Source organism: Perna viridis, chromosome 1, assembly GCF_037379345.1.
Source record: "Perna viridis isolate PV_CMFRI_1.1 ecotype Kerala chromosome 1, ASM3737934v1, whole genome shotgun sequence".
Lineage (NCBI taxonomy): Eukaryota > Metazoa > Mollusca > Bivalvia > Mytilida > Mytilidae > Perna > Perna viridis.
Window position 1 is genome coordinate 12,404,498 of NC_142445.1, and position 20,035 is coordinate 12,424,532.

The 20,035-nt window shown below is 31.9% G+C and overlaps 1 protein-coding gene across 5 annotated transcripts in view; it reads right to left on the minus strand.

Moving 5' to 3' along the window:
• Window positions 1-236: 236 nt before the first annotated feature.
• Window positions 237-20,035, minus strand: part of LOC148627294 (protein MON2 homolog) — a 263,342-nt gene continuing 243,543 nt past the window's right edge. For 3 of the 5 annotated variants that reach the window (XM_088571115.1, XM_088571108.1, XM_088571101.1), the window contains 8 exons: window positions 10,144-10,261; window positions 8,918-8,984; window positions 8,485-8,545; window positions 7,828-7,954; window positions 7,152-7,178; window positions 5,271-5,475; window positions 2,110-2,192; window positions 237-1,221 (listed from right to left, as the gene is read on the minus strand). In XM_088571115.1, coding sequence (XP_088427241.1) covers window positions 1,058-1,221; window positions 2,110-2,192; window positions 5,271-5,475; window positions 7,152-7,178; window positions 7,828-7,954; window positions 8,485-8,545; window positions 8,918-8,984; window positions 10,144-10,261 — 852 coding nt within the window. In that variant the 3' untranslated portion in view covers window positions 237-1,057. The remainder of the gene's footprint in view (window positions 1,222-2,109; window positions 2,193-5,270; window positions 5,476-7,151; window positions 7,179-7,827; window positions 7,955-8,484; window positions 8,546-8,917; window positions 8,985-10,143; window positions 10,262-20,035) is intronic. The other 2 variants (XM_088571125.1, XM_088571120.1) reach the window with 1 other exon arrangement.

Below are 20,035 nucleotides of genomic sequence, written 5' to 3' on the forward strand. Positions count from 1 at the left end.
ACATTTTCTTTATATTTTACATGTGATGAAAAATACATATTTATGGCTAAACCAGAAAATTGTTGAATCATGGACAGCAACAGACATTTCTAACAATGCATGCACCATCAATATGAAGCTCCAATTTTGAAATCAATTTGTGATGTAGAAACCAAGATAATTACGAGTTACAAAATACAAGAAACATAGAGAATCTTCAGTAACCTTTCATGCCCTATTACTGGAACATAATTAAGTCATTATTGAACAAATTTATTAATATTCCATAACAACTACAAATAAACAATTCATAATCCTCAAAAATGTTTCAATAAAATCTTACATTTATCACAATTATAAGTCCCTCCAACATAAAACGTCTGATTTAAAAAAAAAAATACAGTAAGTGTGTTTTGCTCTCTGCTTACTCGTCCCTGTATATACAATAAATCCTCACTTCTCCATTGCAACTAAGTGGTACAAAAATTATTACAAGTAAGTTAGTTTGTGAGTAAAATTTATAAAAAAAAATTCTTATTACTGGAATATCAGATGTTAACAAATCATTCTTGTGCAGCAGATTAAAAAAAAATTGTTTAAAAAAGATCTGGAATTACATGTACAGGGAAACTCAGATGGTAATATAATTTTGAAATAAATGAGAAAAATTCCAGAGTTATCTCCCAATGTAATGATCATGTTGAAACACTAGAATTATCTCCCTTCACACACTCATTTTTAGCACTTAAACATGATTTAAATAAACTCTCTACATAAAAAGAGGTTTAATATTTAAATGAAACAGATCTTTACAAGTGCAAAACATGGTAAGAAAATAATCTTATCACACTAAATGGTTTTCATACCTAATGACTATTTTTCAAATCCATTTACAGGCAATATTAACCTCTAAAATAGTTTACATGAACAATTAACAAAGTATGATTTGTGTACCTGTAAATTCCAATAAAGTACAGTAACATATTCATGTCAATATGAGCTGACATACTCATTCTGTTGGAGCCAGATCAGAAAAAGTTCCAACATAAAGTAAACCAATTCTAAGATGGGATATAAATCATATAGACCCATTGTGTGTATGTGATGCCAAGGGTTGTAACAAGTCTTTATACTCATGGAGGACATCTTTGAGAGCTTTACACACACTTGGTGAAGGAGATGTTGTACAATCTACTAGCGAGGGGTATAACTGTATCACCTGATGCCATACATTCTTCTCAACTGAAATAACAAAATGACAATCACAATCAATATTCGTTAACATAAAGAAAAGGGAATGTTGTTAAGTATAAGTAAAGATAAGGCTGCCAGTAATAATTGGAAAACCACAAAGCTATTATTTCTTAAACTGTTGTGAATATTTTTTTGAAGAATATTATAAAATAATTTGAGGAAAGATTGCAAATTTAAAACTGCACAAAAGTAGATTGGTCACAGAAACTGCAAAAAAAAAAAGATGGCACAAACAATTCCAGGTTTACAGTATACAAATGTAAAAAAAAACAAAATAAAGAAATTATAAAAGAACTATCTAAACCTTACCTTATTACATCACCGAGAGCAATTATGTATTATTTGCAGTTATCTAAGTAAAGATACATAAAAGTTTTGCACCAAAAGTTAAAAAAAAAAATTAAATACTAAAGAGGTAAAATGTGTATAAAAAAAACACAGAGATTTTATTGCATTATCCAAGTATTAATACATCATAACCTCCAGAAATAATCATAAAAGTGTTAGTAAAGTTTACCTTTTTTAAGATATTGACAAGTCATATTTAGTTGAAATGCACTTTTGAAAAATTTTTCCTGCAGTTCCTTACATAAGCAGTCAAAAATATTCATGTCAAAGATCAGGATAAATTTAAATAGCTTTGCAGTTGTTTCCTAGATGTACTGAATATACTTGAGGGAAAAAAGGACCAAACTGAGAATTATGGTGTGCCAACCACTGCCTGATTCTCATATAGAATGGTACTTACTGGTAATCTTTGGCAATGGGGGTATCTGAATTCTTAAATATATGCTGTATTATATGTATGTGAAGTCTTTGTAAGGACAATTCAGAAAAATGCTTTATACTATAACTTCAGAAATCTCCTTTACTTACTATTGCCAGGAGGAGCCTTTTTCAGAGATGAAATCAATGTGGTGATTGCTTTTAAGACAGAAGCCATCTCTGCCAATCTGGGTCTGAAAAATAAGATGTAGTCTTGTATTGTAACTAGAAATCAATTTAGTTCTTTCCATAGAGAAGAAGTCTATCACTGATAAAACTAGACAACAGTTCCTGTAGAAGTTTTTTTTCTTCAAAACATTGGATCGTATCATAACAAAATAAATACCAGAACAGGATTTAAAATAAGTTATCTTACTGTGCAAAAATTTCAAGGCATAAAAATGGGACAATATCTCTAAAACATTGTAAAGAATTTATATCATATGACCCTTTTCAGTTAATACACTACAGTTGTATGAAGTTCTAGTACAATTCAAGTGGTTTAACACTTGAAAAAAATATAACAGAGACTGTACACAAATCAGAAAACACATAAATGAACATAGTGATTTGGTCAAGGATATGTACTTAAATTCAGGCTTTCCCCACACAAAATGATTTACCCAGTATTCAGCAAAGATTTATTCACTTTTTGAAAGCTTCAACACCTCTGCAACTTCAAATACTAAATCCTGTGAAAGAACTGTGCAAAGTGTACTGTAAAGTTTAAATGTTTGTATTATTGTAATTGAATGGGCACTCTTTTATAAACTGTGGATTAAGATGCTTATGAAGAACTTAGTTGGTAAGATTTATTTTTTGTGCATTAAGTACCATTCTGTGTATGGATCAGGCAACGGGTGGCAAATCATATTTCTCAATTTTGTCTTTTTTCCCCTCAGATATATGTAATACATCTAGAAAACAACTGAAAAGTTATTAAAATTTATCCTAAGCATCTGTGACGTAGATATTTTTGACAGCTTATATAAGGAAAAAGTGCAGGAAAATTTTACCGCCATTTTTCCATAGAGCATTTCAACTAAATTTGACCTTTCAATTTCTTTAAAAGGCAAATTTTACAAACACTTTGATGGTTATTTCTGGAGGTTATTGGGTATAAATACTTGGTTAATGCAATAAAATCTCTGCATTTTTTTCCTTCATGTGCCACACTTTATATACATTTTGCCTAATTCTTAGATGGAGAAGCACTTAATTGTTTAAAAATGTTCTTTAACTTGTTTAACAATCATCATTGTATATTCTTTTAATTAGATAATTTATTGTAGTTTGTCAGGGACTTGAAAATGAAGAAAATTTATTTATATATGAATAATTAAGACTTATTTATTTCAGAGAATCATAAATAATAATCTAATTGAAAATAAAAGATAAAACATTGTAATCATACTCAATCTGTCTAAAGACTAAATACCTCGTGCAGGTCCGGGTGTTAAAAGAATAGGCTTGCAGTAGCGCTAAGCTTGTCATAAAAGGCGACTAAATAGTGCTCAGAAACCTAGCCGGGGGCTAGGCGCTCTGCCCACAGAGCAACTGGGATGTGTGCCCCAGGTGGTGGAATGGGGTACCCCTGGCGTGTTACATGCTGGGGTTGTCAGGCTATAATACGGAAAACCTGACCGCAAACCATAGTGGTGCACCGTGTTGGGAAAGATGCCACGTTCCTCGCACGTTAAAGAACCCTGCTGTGGTATTCGATAGGAGTAGGAACCTTTGCGCTTCGCCACAGGAGGCTGAATTGCCCGACCATACCCATCCCCCTTTTTCCAGTGGCAATCAAAATTTGTCGACCCTATTATCCTTGTGACCCATCTTTTTTTTTCATTTCATGTTCATTTTATCATCCATTTCATGTTCATTGTCTGAATATAGCTGAAATATTGCTGCTCAGACGTTAAACCCCAACAAACATAAAGACTAAATACCTTTTTTAGTGGAGTGGTAAAACAGGGAAGTGGTTATTAGGTGGGGGAGGAAAGTGGTTATTAGGTCTGGGGAGAGACGTGGTTATTAGGTAAGGGGAGGAAAGTGGTTATTAGGTCTGGGAAGGGAAGTGGTTTTTAGGCCTGGAGAGGGAAGTGGTTATTAGGTAAGGGGAGGAAAGTGATTATTACGTTGGTGGAGGAAAGTGGTTATTAGGTCTGGGGAGGGAAATGGTTATTAGGTAAGGGGAGGAAAGTAGTTATTAGGTCTGGGGAGGAAAGTAGTTTTTAGGTAGGGGAGGGAAGTGGTTTTTAGGTAGGGGAGTGGTTTTTAGGTAGGGGAAGAACATGGTTATTAGGTCTGGGGAGGAAAGTGGTTATTAGGTCTGGGGAGGGACGTGGTTTTCAGGTCTGGGGAGGGAAGTGGTTATTAGGTCTGGAGAGGGAAGTGGTTATTAGGTCTTGGGAGGGAAGTGGTTATTAGGTCTGGGGAGGGAAGTTGTTTTTAGGTCTGGAGACGGATGTGGTTATTAGGTCTGGGGAGGTAAGTGGTTATTAGGTCTGGAGAGGGAAATGGTCTGGGGAGGGAAGCAGTTATTGTCTTGGAAGGGAAGTAGTTATTAGGTCTGGAAAGGAAGTGGTTATTAGGTCTGGGGAGGGAAGCAGTTATTGTCTTGGAAGGGAAGTAGTTATTAGGTCTGGAGAGGGAAGTGGTTATTAGGTCTGGGGAGGGAAGTGGTTATTAGGTCGGGGAGGGAAGTGGTTATTAGGTCTGGAGAGGGAAGTGGTCTGGGGATGGAAGCGGTCATTGTCTTGGAAGGGAAGTAGTTATTAGGTCTGGAGAAGGAAGTGGTTATTAGGTCTGGAGAGAGAAGTGGTTATTCTGTCTGGGGAGGGAAGTGGTTATTAGGTCTGGAGAGGGAAGTGGTTATAAGGTCTGGAGAGGGAAGTGGTTATTAGGTCGGGGGAGGGAAGTGGTTATTCTGTCTGGGGAGGAAAGTGGTTATTAGGTCTGGAGAAGGATGCGGTTTTTAGGTCTGGGGAGGGAAGCAGTTATTGTCTTGGAAGGGAAGTAGTTATTAGGTCTGGAGAGGGAAGTGGTTATAAGATCTGGGGATGGAAGTGGTTGTTAGGTCGGGGGAGGGAAGTGGTTATTCCGTCTGGGGAGGAAAGTGGTTATTAAGTCAGGGGAGGGAAGTGTTTATTAGGTCTGGGGAGGGAAGTGATTATTAAGTCCGGGGAGGGAAGTGGTTATTAGGTCTGGAGAGGGAAGTGGTTATTAGGTATAGGAAGGAGATTACGTTACATACCAACATTTCATCATACCTTGGTAATGGACATTTTCCACTGAGTCTTTCATCTTCAACATATTTCTTGACAACTTCTTGACACCTTTGTAACAAAGACAAAACAGCTACTTTTGTGATGGAACCTTCTTCTGAATGACTTTTAGATATAAAAGAAAACTGCAATAACGTTTCAAAGCAGGTTTTGGCAAACTCTTCTCTGAGCTTTCGACTAGATTCTGTATCTGGAATAGATAAGAATAAAAAAAACTATTATCCTCTGAATGCTTTTTAAGAGTTTTCAATAAACAAACTGTTCCTGAAAAAGAAATCTAAAGATAAATTAGGATTTTAATTTAAAATAGAAAAAAATTTCAGTGTACTAATTTTCATTTTTCGGTTTACAGTATAGTCTCATCTTGATTAATCAAGATTAAAAGTACAGATTGACTGAAATAGTGAAGTATTAATCAGTTACTGGATTGAAAAACCTTCCAAAACTGAACCCTTTTTGAATTTCAGATTTTATACATTCAGGCAAGTGTACATTTCACACTGGTAAAGTAAGGAATGCATAAAGACCAATAATAGTAGACTTCATTTATTATCATGATTCGTTACAACACATTTATATTCATTATCATGTTTTGTTGGGACACATTTTTTTTCTTCATCCTATTATCATTTTTTAATGGCCATCCTATTTTGACAAGTATTTTGTTCTAGGTACTATTTAGTTAGGTACTTTTTTGTTCTATTGAGACAGAGTTTGTTCTGTAAAGACAGGTTTTTTATCCTATGTTTTATTTAAACTGGTACTTTTTTAATCTATTGAGACAGAGTTTATGTTCTGTAAAGACAGGTTTTTTTTATCCTGTGTTTTATTTAGACAGGTATTTTATTCTAGGCTTTGTTTAGACTGGTATCATTTTCAGGGTTAAGACAGTTTTGTTGTAACAGTGATCCTAAAGAGTGTAAATATACTGAATTGAGACTACGGTTGGTAAGAAAGGGAAAATCCGTTAGCTTACAAAGTGAATGTAAAGTGTGCTACAGATTCTCATTATACAACGTAAAAGTGAAATATATACACCTACAAATGAGTTTAAAATATGACTTCACTAACTCTAGCTTTCAAGGAATTGCTGCAGCATTGTGTATACTGTAAAGTAATATTTTTTGCTATTTTGTATACAGTTTAATACCCAGTCCCAGTATCCAGTACATTTTGTTGCACTTCAATGTATATCCATTTAAAAGAGATGATTGCAAAAATAAAATATAAAAGTGTTAATGTAAATTGCCAGCAATAAGAATATAAGACACCACAAAAAGTAATACTCATACAGTATATTAAAGCACAAAAAATAGGAAACAAAATCCCTTACTTCACATATAGGTATATGTTGTGTATGTAAATGGCAAGGGCACATCAAGGAGAGCTTTTATTAATTTGTATCAATAAACTGGTTAACTAGGACGATACGCTTCCAGATCTAATTCTTAAAATTAAACAAAATCAACTCTGAACTCAACCATTCATTAGATATCAAATACAAACTCTGAAACTTGCAACACAATAAAATGTAAATAACACAAAATAATTCAGCTCCATACTCCCCCAGCAACCTCTTAGACTAACTAAATTAATTGTCCTGGTTTCCAGAGAAACACAACCCATCTTCCTAGCAGCATTTAATCTAAGAAATTGTAGAATTTTTAACTTACTTTTTTCCAAAACAGAATGATTGGCAAATGAAAATTTTTTGATATACTTTATATAGAGTAGAAAATATCTTCATGCAAAAAGATTTGTATCCAACAAAATGGACCAGACCTAAAAATAGCATCCCTTGATCCTAGGTTGAAAGTCAAGGTTGTCAAAAAGCTTGAACATGCAGAGAAATCCTGCACCACTTACCTCCAACTCCCTTTAGAAATATCTTCCCTAAAATAACCACTTATTCTTGTCATTCTAATTTCAATACAGAAACATTGACAGAGATATTCAACAGTGCCAATGGTTCTGATCATTCTATGCACAAATACATGCGTAACAAACTGTATCTTCTATCTATGACTTAAGATCTTTCAAATTCATGGCTCTAAGGCAATTTTTCATGAAAACTAATGAAGGAGGAAGGGAAGCACTCCCTTTTACCTTTGTATTGTCCTAAAAAAAGAAATGAATGTGTTTTTTTCATTGTTTATGAAGGAGGTCTTATTTCCTTTTTATTTTGTTAATTGATAAGGCAATTAAAATGAATAATTAGGAACCCTTGAAATAGACAAGGAAAGGCCAAAGAATCAAGTCAAAAACACATATCATCTAATAATTATTCTCAAAGTTAAATTTATACATGTATCCCATAACCAAAATGACAGAATCTTCTAAACTAAAAGTAAACAATCCTAAACATATAAAAATATACCAGTACATATAGATAATTAAAGTCCCACCTAATCATAGTCATAAAAAGTCTATTTAAAATTTTCATGATGCACCCTTGCCATGCAGAAGCAAGAAAACAACTGTTTCAAATTGACCCAAAACATAAATTGTCCCACTGGTTGTTGTAACATTGAGGAAATCTTACCAATAAACTGATCTGATGGAGTGGCATGTATACTTCCTTTGTTTAATATCTGCATAATCTTCTTGACAAATTCAGGTGGCATTGAACCAGCATGAGATAAAATATCATCTCGGATCAACTGAACAACCTGAAAACAGAAATGCAACCAGTTTCTATAAATATCATGGAATCTGTCCATACAGATATACATAACACTATACTGCATGAAAAAATTGCTTTTGGTTTTATAAAATAAGTGTATAAGCTGACTGTCTAAGGTTTATTCAGAACAAATTATGTATGCAGTTTTATTATAGTAGTTCCTTTGTCAGACTGGAATGTTTTTCCCTCAATTTAGTAAATAAGAAGATAATCCTATTCTTAGGTGGTATAATATTTACATGTCACAAGCAAATTTAAAGAAAATTGTCAAAGGGAGATAATGCAAATGAATTATCTCCCTTACACCTTGCAAGAATTATGTCAAAAAATTTTGCCATACTTTTTATAATAGATCACTGTTTTAAAAGTTTTTTTTTTAATTCCCAACCATAATTACTTTTATAACGAACAAAAAGCAAATGATTACACTACTGAGGAATATGAAAACAAACTTTTGACTAATAACCATCTGCATAAATCTTAAATGAATGTATATTATATGTAAACTTGACCTACCTTACAATCAATGGCTTCATCTCTCTGGAAGTCTTCTACAGATAATGTTGGTAATGATGGACTGAAATAATTAGATAGATGAGCTGTTGATTCTTAAAATTTTTTATCAGTTCTCACTAAAGTACCAATCCATATAAACTTTAGAAACTGAGGATGGTAGAGGTGATACAACATATTGAATACGAAGCTCTATACTTACACCATATTCTAACATAAATTAATAGTCATATCTGTATACAGATCTGTATTCTGAAGAAAACCACATCATTCATCTCCCTCTTAAATCAACCAAATCAAAAATGATCTCTCTTTCATATACAATCCATAGAACCAAATGACAACTTTATCATTAGGACATCACAAAACATTTCTTTTTTTTTTATTATAAAACTTCTTACCTGTAAATGTTTTGAGTTCATTATGAATAGTTTACCTTTTAGAAAATAGGAAATCTTCAAGGGTCTGGGCCAACTCTAACCACATTCCTTTAAATGCAGATTCTAACAAAAAAAGGTAAACCAAAAGTGATAAGTATGAGATTACAATATAACAAAGACATTTGGTAACTCTTAACAGGTGACACTTACTCCTAATTTTTCCCTTTCCTTTTTTGTCTACCCCGGACTTGACTTTTTATGAGCAACTCGGCAGGTGTTTCTAGAAAAGCAGATGACGCTTAACCTACTGGTACACCTGGTCCATGCTCCCAGTTTTTAGTGGAGTCTGAGTTGCTCATTTGCTTTTGTTACTTTGTATGTATGATTTTAGTTACTTTATGTTCTTAGTTGTTTATGTCTGTTTTCCATGTCTGGTCTTTGTCCCAGGATTACATTCTTTTGATTATCGCTATAACCTTAGTTCCCTTGATGACTCTTTTCTCAATGTTTAAATAAAATTGATTTTTAGCAATATGTTGCTCTCACATTTTCGCTCCAGTGCCACAAAACTTTAAAATTAATGTGTGAAAACTTTTTTTAACAGTTTTTAATGTCATTAATTTCAAATACTTTTATTAGAGTTACCATGAAATTAAAGAATATTATCTGACATAATTTATTTTATAACTTTTATGTTGGCCGGGGCCTGGTTTAACTCAAGTCTTTCTGTATTGTGTCCCACATTTACAATGCCAAGAGTATTTTCCGTGTAATTATTTGTTCAACGTGATCTTGAATTTTTTCATTCTTAAAAAACACACCTCATTGACCCAATGCATTTAGAATGAAATTTAGTTGTGAGTTGATAGGTGTAAAGGCAGATCATTAGTTATCTGTCACTTGCAGAGCTTTTCTCAGAATTATTGAAAGTGCACTCTGAGTTTAGAGTACTACTATTTACAGATTAAGTTTGGTTCCAATTGGTCAAGTAGTTTCAGGGGAGAAGAGTTTTGAAAAATTGTTAACGACTAAAATTTGATTTATCTGTATTTTATACAAGCATTTTATCGTAGGAAAAGAGACAGAATAATCTGCAATACTAGAACTAAAAAAAAGAATAAAAGAAAAGTGAGAAAAAGCAAACTTCAAAATTTGAATTGGTAGAAAAATGGTCTAGAAAATGTAAATTTTGTCATCAACAAAACTTGATACAAATTGTAAAGGTGAATGGGCCTTTCATTCTTACAGGAACTTTTATGTTTCATTTTATTGAAGTCCATACCATGTCTCCTGGCAACAGGAAGTCCTAAAGTCAGTATGTTTAGTAGTGAGTTAATGACTAACATCCATGTTGAAGGTGAAGGACAACTGTACTTGTAGCTCAAGGGAAGTCTAAAAGTCTGAAAATAGAAAAGTATGTTGGTTATTTCTAGGTGTTACATTTGTACGTTTCATCTTACAACAACCATGGTATGGTCTTGAAGCATTTCTATCCAACAAATGGCCTTGAGAACATATAAGGATCACAGCATATAATGTCAAAGCAATTAAATCAATGAGTACGGTGATAGTTTTTTTTTACTTTCTTGAGCTTTATCCTCGAAAATATGGTTTCAACCTGACCATCCCACTCATTGAATTCTTTCTTTCCTAATTTTAACATATGAGTAAAAAAAAAATAAATTCACTTCACATGAATATGTGGGAGTTGTGTATATATTTAGAATTTATTCAAGACAATAAGTATAAAAACCAAATCATCTAACAAGCCCCAGTTAATATAGACATTTATCTATCACGTAGTGCAACTATGATTCAAATCAAATATTTTTTTCAATAATAATCAATTCAAACTCCACAACTATTCTGGTTATCTGATCACTATTCACTACATTCAAATAAAACTGACCACATAATGTACTGAAGGAGTATTATCAAGCATTAAATTATAGATAAGTTGGTCGTGCATATAGTAAGATACACACGACAGAGCGACCTTGACTGGTCAGGATAGGTTACTTTATACAGTTACTTGACCATCATTACACCACGAAGTGTCAACGTTAAATCACTTGGTATAAGATAGTACATGTACTACTTGTAGATAAAATATCACCTCAATTGAGTGTGTATTGCTCAGATCAAAGGGGGGTTTGTGTATTGGCTAGATCAAGATGATTTCACTGTTTATTGTAGACACTCTTTGAGATGAAGTCTCATAAAATATTTTTCCCATGGATTTGTATGATGTCAAATAGTCATCATATGAAAGATGAGCATTTTAATATAAGCTATTTCAAACAAGAAATTCCAGTTGGAAAAAGTTAAATTACCAAATAAAACCCATACATCCAGTACTCATGTAACTATGATTTTTTTTTTAATTGGAAATAACTTTCTATCACCATTTAAATATAGAAATATTGATTTGAACTTAAAGGAAGAACTCATATTTTTCTTAAAATTCATGAATAGTTAATTTCTAGCAACAATATAATACATAGTATCCAATAAGTTATAGCTATGATTAACCTTTTTATTTGTAATAATAGTAAAAAAATTCATCAGGAATGATGAGATTGGTGGAACAAAGTTAGAAAAGCCAAAACATCCATCATCTACAATCAACTAATGATTTACTTCATGTAAAAGAACAATGTAGCAATATTGCTGTATACAATATAAAAAAATATGATTTTCTAAGAAAGGCTCTTGAAGGAGGTGTTTGAATTTCTCAAAATTACTGGAAAATATAGAATGGAGTGTAGTAAGAAATTATTTTTTTAAAAAAAGAGAGAAAATTAAAGATTCTTTTTTTTTCAGCACCATATGCAGTACATGTGTATTAAATCAATAGATAACTGTAGGAAAATGTTAGTGGCTATCATGATGACCAGTACTGTCAATCAATGGTTCCCTGCAGGGCATTGTAATACATCTACCAGTCTACAGGCAGTACAAAACTTCCTATATCCATAGATAGTACAATGTTTTCATTGTAGCTCCACTAATCGTTGTATGTTTGTATATGAGTCAACTGCTTTGAGTTTGAGCTTCAAACAGATTTTAATGTATGTTTACACTTTATGAGTCAATATTTCCACAAATTCACAATCATGGCTAGAAAAGCATGAATTAGTTACTGAAAATTATTTTACTTTTTCAATCATATTCCACATTCAATTTAATTCATAGAATAAAGAAAATTTCTCGATGTTAGAATGGATTTAAAATATCAATAATTAAAAATTTTTTTTTAATTCTTAGATTTAAAGAATCTCTAAGACTCCAATGAAATGATTGGATAATGTAAATACATTTTTAATCAAGAGATCTCCCAAAACGCAAAAAAAAAAAAAAAGATGTCAGATTTCCAAAATATATGTCCAAAAACTGTACAAAGTATATTAAAAGCTTTGGATAGTTCCGGTTGTTTAAATGCCAAGGTAACTGTGAATTATCTGGATATGAATAAATACAATTTTCAATGTTTTAACAAAAGATAAAATTTAGGTGAAAATCCAGGTAATTCCTTTTTCTCAACTGACCACAATGAAATTTGGTAGGTCAGTGAGACCACTAATTTGACATTCAATTCTTATTACATTAAAGGACACTAGCTATTGAAATTGGAAGATTTATTGCCAATTACCTTTTCTGAAATAGACTCTTTCTAATTTTATCTGTTATTGTCAAACCTGACTTTGATGTTGGAGTTTTTCTCATTATAAACATATTTACACAGTACAGATTTAATTCTGTTTTTCCACATTCCAATGGGCAGTTAGGTTAGTATGTCTTAACATCTAGTCCAGTTATTGACCAGTGGCCCACACAAGTCAACCACAACAATTTTAATGCAAAAAAGGGTGCAATTTTAAAGTCAAAATGGTGAAGTTATAGAACTATAATGACCCTTTCTTTTTCAGAACTCTAGCATTTATTCCTCCCTATCAATTCTTTTTCCAACATAAATTAAATAACCCACACCAGAAAAGACAGTAGAAAGTTGACCACAAAAAATGGAAAAGAACAATAGATAAATGATCCATTCTGAGACTAACTGTTATCTATCTAACTGTTTTCCTTGTTTGCCCATGTATTAAACAGTGTGGCAGCTAGTCAGACTACATGCACCTACACAAACCACAAACATCACATGCACAGTTTGAGATCTTTTTATTGGATTTTATTTTATCCGGACAAATGTTTTAATGCAGTTACATGTATCAACATTGTCCAGTTGCCCACACACCAACTGGTATCAAACCTCAAATATGCTCTGTACAATGTTAATGAATCTGCTGTACATGGGATTGTCTTTGATGTTACCAGAAATAAATAATTGTAAAGTTGATTAAAGATTCTTCCTATGTAATTTTTGGCTTTTTACAACCTTGAAATAGTCCAGATGATGAAAGTACATGTATAATAAGAAGATATTATACCTCAATGTTCATACACCTCAATTACAGTATCCATGCAGTGATCAAAATTTAAAATGCAAATTTTGCTGGACTGAACCAAAACTATAAGACATCACCCAAATATTGGCAAAATATATTGCAGCATAAAAATATAAGGACTATGAATTTATACAGATTAAAACCCAAACACATGACCAAAATGTAAAAACAGGAAAGAGAGAAAATCATTATATGTAGACAACAAAATAAAATATAATTACTTTATAAAAACAGAGAAAAGGAATACAGGACTCACAAAAAAAAATAAAGCACCTGCAATTTGAAGTTCCTTTTCAGAACAAGCAAGTTCACTGTAATATTCATCATGTCATTACAAACAAAATACCAGGATTGTTAGAGCAGTGGTTGCCATGCTGTCCATCTTATTTCTATCCTCTCATTACAGAGGTGTTAACAAGATGACAAATTTAATACCCCTTCCTCAAATAAAATCACTGTATTAATTTAACACCTCAACTGGAAACTAATAAACTCTATTAGAAGACACGCTTCAGTATTTTTATTAACTACCAGAAGTTCATAATTGGGATATGAGATAGATGCTTATCAATTAATATCAAGACATGGGTGCATCTGATTACTTAGCTAGGCCAAACAAAACAGATTTTAGATGATTAGGTAATGTGTAAAAATATTCTAATATAACAGTAAATTAAAGCAATGTGGTAGTTTGTTTTTGTCAATAAATACCAAGTTTCATCTGAGAATACTATGAAGTTTCTAACAGACACAAACTTCAAGGGTCCTCTATCAGTCCCATTTTTTTTCTTTCTGTACACAGAATCAAATAATGTAGAGTTTCATAACATGTTTTTAAAGAAAATTTAAGAGATACAAATATTTTTAAAATTAAATTTTAATGGTTTCTCAAATAGCACATAGTTTTAGACAATTCTAGAGAATTACATACTTAAATCAGCAGATTCCACAACTAGATTCCTGTGGCCTATTCTAATGATCACCCATGGCAGATGACCTCAGCAGTGGTCTCCCCTTGGTGGGTCATTAAATTGATATCAGTAGATATCAGTCAAACATCCTCACTGTCCAGTAGGTCCAGGGTTTAATTATCATCCCAGATGGTGGCAAGTCTGGTCATCTTGGTTTTTTTTAACCCCTCCCACATTTTTCTGGGATTGGAGAGGCAGAGGTCATGACTTCAAGTTGTCATATCATTCTCTGATTGATTGTGATTTAAGAAGGAAATAAAGCCATGAGGTCTGAGGTAAGAAGTTTATGACTGTGCCACCTAAATATTGAGGTTATGTTAGGATATTCAAAATGAGGTAAGATAATGTAATCTTTAAAGAAATTAAGTAGGCTGAAGTTTGAATGTACACAATCTGAGATAGAGAAACCAATTAACTGTTCTGGTCATTACACATGAATTTGGTTGGTTGATCTGAAGAATTCCTATATCCTAGGAAACATTCAGAAATAGAAAATCAAAGACTGAAGTCTTCAAAGTTGCTAATCGTCAAATATTCTATGCAACTAATTTTGGCTTGCTTTCAACATCTGAAATGGCACGAATGCCATTTGCTGTAAAATGTGGTGACTTCCGCTACTCTTTCATAACTGTGATGACCCGAATGTTTTTCAATCAAAACAACCTGGAAGGGCGGGTAATGTTTTTGTTGCACACACACATATATATATATTCCCAACGATGTTAGAACTGTTAAATTTCCGATGCAAATTTTTGGTCGTTCCCTCCACCAGACTCAAACTTGTACCGCTGTGACATCTATGGCAACACAGCCTGCACAAAGTCCAGCTAGGCTATATAAAAATATAGCTTTCGCTGGCTGGGTCATTCCTCCTCATAGGATTAATCTAGGGTTTTAACTAAGTGCATGATGTATGGTAGTATGGGACAGCTCATTTAGATGTTATTATATAGGATAGAGGATCAAATTAATGATACATTTCACAACAAATCAATATTATACAAACATCAGTCGTCACATTCTGAGACGTTTGTATATATATAGCCTAGATGGTCTAAGGCGCTGGACTTAGTACAGGCGATGTTGCCATAGATGTTACAGCGGTACGAGTTCTAGTCCCGCAGAGGGAACGAACAAAAATTTGCTTCGCAAATTTGACAGTTCTAACATTGTTGGGAATTTTTCATAACCTTTTATATATACATATGTAATATTACATTAAGTTCAATGCTAACCGATCATTTCATCTTTTAATAAAAACTTCCCATTCTCATGGACATACTAGCAAAAAACCCATGTAGAACACATATGTATGATCTTTAAGAGGTACATTTTGATCTCGTATAAACTAGACTTGATGGTAAACACGACATCGATCAGCAGCATGTGGTGTAGTAAAATATAATTATGCAAATCATATGCAAATGTAAAGTACTGGAATTACGAGTGTGATTTAAAAATCTTTAGGACAATATGGATAAAACCTTCACTCCCTACACCTCCAAATCATATTCTGGTAAAGTACTGTGTACTATTACTAGTGGAGAAGTCCTTATTTGTTGTAAAAATTTTGTGTTGATTATGTCATTTTTTTCATAGCTTTTTGTTTCCCCATCAAAAAACTTGGAATCTGAGATTTAGTCTTCACTCATTGACTTGTTTTCATTAATGTACTTTATCCATTTGGATTCATAGTTCCTTCACAGAATGAATGTGTAAATTAATCATTATTTATCAAAGGTGGGGTTGTGACAAACCAAGAAAATTGAATTTGACTAACTGATTTCATATAGCTGTGTTGAAATGTGGAAACTGCTTTGATGAAAGAATAACTGATAATCAAGGATTCCTGATAATCAAGGATTCCTGATAATCAAGGATTCCTGATAATCAAGGATTCCTGATAATCAAGGATTCCTGACAATCAAGGATTCCTGATAATCAAGGATTCCTGATAATCAAGGATTCCTGAAAGTTGTCAAGTAAAGGGTTGTCTTAAAAAATCAGTCAGAAAAAAAAACAAAAAAACATTTGAATATAACCAAAAGCAAACATAAAGATTGCATTGACAGCATTAGATACATGTACATGTACGTTTATCAGTCCGCTTTCATTTATTCAATTACATTAATCTAATTTTGTAACAAGAAAATCAAAGACTAAGGATTAATATATTAATTATTGCTAATGAAATCAGCATCAGACATGGATGTATGTTTTATTGATCACCAAATATTACATGGACAGACCAGATGGTTAGTCTGATGATTGTCTCTAGGGAATACAGGCCTACAACCTGACAATGCTACATGTCCAGAAAATGCTGCAGTATTTCTTTTATTGCAACTTATTTATAATTACAAACTATCCATTCTTTCTAAATGTAGTTTACAGGGATGAGATAGGAGGAACAATATGGAAGTGAAAATAACCCAAAACTGAAGGAAATATACAGTAGAATGAATTGAAATTGTAAAGAGTTAAAATCTGTGAAGCTGCAGAAAAAAATCACATTTCTGACTTGACCAAAAAAAAACAGAAACTTACAACAGAATCAAAAAGAATGGCCACTATAATACTTAATTTCTTTTATCTTTTCTGATGCATACCTGAATAGACTAAAGCATTAATGTGCTTCTTATGAAAAAATATTGTAATGTTGCTTAAATTCTGACCTGGAAATGTAATTTTTTTCTCTCTTCTTACTGAAAGTTACATGTCTAAAATGAATGAACTTTGACTATGACAGACCTATATAACCTGAATATTCCGGCATGAAAATGAGAACTTTGACTATGACAGACCTATATAACCTGAACATTCCGGCATGAAAATAAAAACTTTGACTATGACAGACCTATATAACCTGAACATTCTGGCATGAAAATAAAAACTTTGACTATGACAGACCTACATAACCTGAATATTCCGGCATGAAAATAAGAAACAAAACATTAAATTACTAGGTTTAGGAACATAATACTTTAAAAAAAAAAAGAGAGAAATTCATTTAATTTTTTTTTTTAAGACAAGATATAACTTGCAAAAAAAAATAAATTATTTAAGCTGTGTGCTAATTATAGGTTTACAGATCCCTTATATAGATACTTTCCAAGGCCATTCACCCTTAATTACATATTTCCTACAAGTAAGGGACCCCCATAGGGCAATTTATGGAACAATGAACTATAAATTTATAAAATATAAGCTTTTAAAGTTCAAGAACCGTTTGGTCCCTTTAAAAGATTATCCGCATTGAAGAGAAATTGTACCTTCTTCTATAACAGTTATATAAGAAGAGATAATCTGGTACATGTGAAAAACTTGATAACAACCATGGCCTGTTAACGTTATTGTACAATTGTTTAAATCCACACGTCACCGATTTTTCAGTAAAAATACAGGATTTAAAGATTAACTGTACTATGAGTAGATTTGTAAATAGAAATCCTGGCCAATATGACATTCATTCATGTTTTCTGATTAATAAATGAAAACCTGTTGGGATTTAAGCTATACTTTCAATACACTCCTGGTGTTATGTAAGGTTACATAAGTTATATAAAGAATTAAGAATAGTTTATAACATGGTCTGGACAAACAAGAATAATTACAGCAAATTCCTAGTTATACTCATGACGGCAAAAGTCTGTATTTAAGTATCAGATTTGAAAAGCTTGTTTTGAAATCGTCAGGTGTTTTAGTAATATTTTTTCCACATGAGTAAGTCTATAATTATGAAAGCAAATTAAGTGATAAGAGGTATGCCTTTTGAATACAAATTTAAAAAAAGGGGGTTATACAGTATCTAAGTTTTCTACTGAAACAATTTCCCAATCAATCCAGATTGTCATTATACCCTCTTTTGATAACCTATTAAAAACTGACTTATTTATTTTATTTGTCCTAAAAATTGTTTCTACAAAACCAAATAGTCCAAAAAATAGCACTTTAAAGGAGATTTTTTTTAAAGAAAAAGAAAACAGTACCAACTAAAGTCTTTTATTCTGTAAAGGATAAAAGTCAGGATCAGTTTGTTAACTAGTACCTTCTAATTATAAAGAGTTCACCAGAAAACAGATTTTTAAAAAAATCAAATGTTTATTCTGATAAACTACTAAATAAATGCTGAAACTTCAAGATTTCTTTCAAAATCGTTTGAATAGATCACTGATTAATTCATACTTCCACCAATAAGCTCTCACTGTTGATTTAACCTCATTCTGATAAAGTTCTTAATTATTAAATAAAAATGTAAAAAAAAAAAATAGTCTGAATAACATTAATTTTGTAATGGATAAAAATTAAGCATGTGGCAAAAGCAAACACTGCACACAAGATCATACATACAAAAAATAATTCATACACACAAAACATAAATACTTTTTTGCATACCTATTTCAAAGTAGCCAACCTTATTCCAATAAGCAAATTTAGAATGAAATAATTGTTACATTGTTATAGTCGAAAACAAAAAGTTTTGAAAATACAACTCTTGACACTTAAATAGAACAATTATTTCTGAATGATAGTTCCTGCCAACAAATACACAAAATTTAAAATTGGGTCTCTGTAATGGTATCAAAATCATAGCAATGAAATTTTCATAAACCCCACTACACAAAATTTAAATACATCTCTGTAACATCATCAAATTCATGATAACACACCTAACCCTAAATACTGAGAATTTAAATAGAACCAACATGTAACATCCAGAAACACATGGTAACATTAAATTTCTGATCAAACATTATCTTTGTAAGATTATTTCATCGTGACCTTAAACCCAAGGTCAGTGGCTGAACAACAATGATCAGGTGACATAACTCTGTACAATACTCTGGTTGCATCATGTGTTGTCATTTTAATTCACAGAACAAGTTGTTTCCTTGTAATATATTGTAATGGATTCCAATACACAATTTTTTGAGGACAAACAAAAGAGGCAAATCAATGGGAAATGGTAATTTGATAAATTTGTATGAATTTGAAAAAGTTGAAATACAAATTTTGAAGAATTTTAAATATGTGAGAAACAACTAAATAAAAAAAACTTAAAATTTATCTAACCAGCATACATTTTACACAATAAAATAAATCAATGAAAATAATGACAACTAATTTTCATTTGAAATGAAATATGTTATAATAGTAAACTTGGATATTTTAATGTACTCCTGATCATATGAAACATATAACATATATCAGAATTCAAATTTCTTATCAACAAAAGAAAAACAAAATTTCTTTCATTTGAAATCACTTTAATTTAAAACATTAAGATTACCAAAGTATAAAATAAAATATAAAAAACATAATAAATATTATATGTCTACCCCCAAAACTGAAGGTATTACTGTATAAAGTTTGAAATAAATGAAATCAATGGAGAAGAAAAATATAAAAGAACTAAAAAAAACCTATATAGTACACCCCTAATAAAAACAAGCATTAAAAATACATATTCTAATACATATATTAGTATTTATCCCCAAAATCAGTTTTGAATGTCCCCGAGGGAAGGAAGTAGAATAGCTGTCAAATGTTCATGTCAACTGGACCTTGGTCATCAGTCACAGTCACAAAGGTACTTCCCAGTCTATACTTATTTTTAAGTAAGAGAACTTAAAACCTCTCTGTAGACAACTCAGGTGACCAGTAGATAGATGTAATACTTGACAATTTGGATCTAATGTCTTATCATACAGAATAATTGTTGGTGTCTTATTGCAAA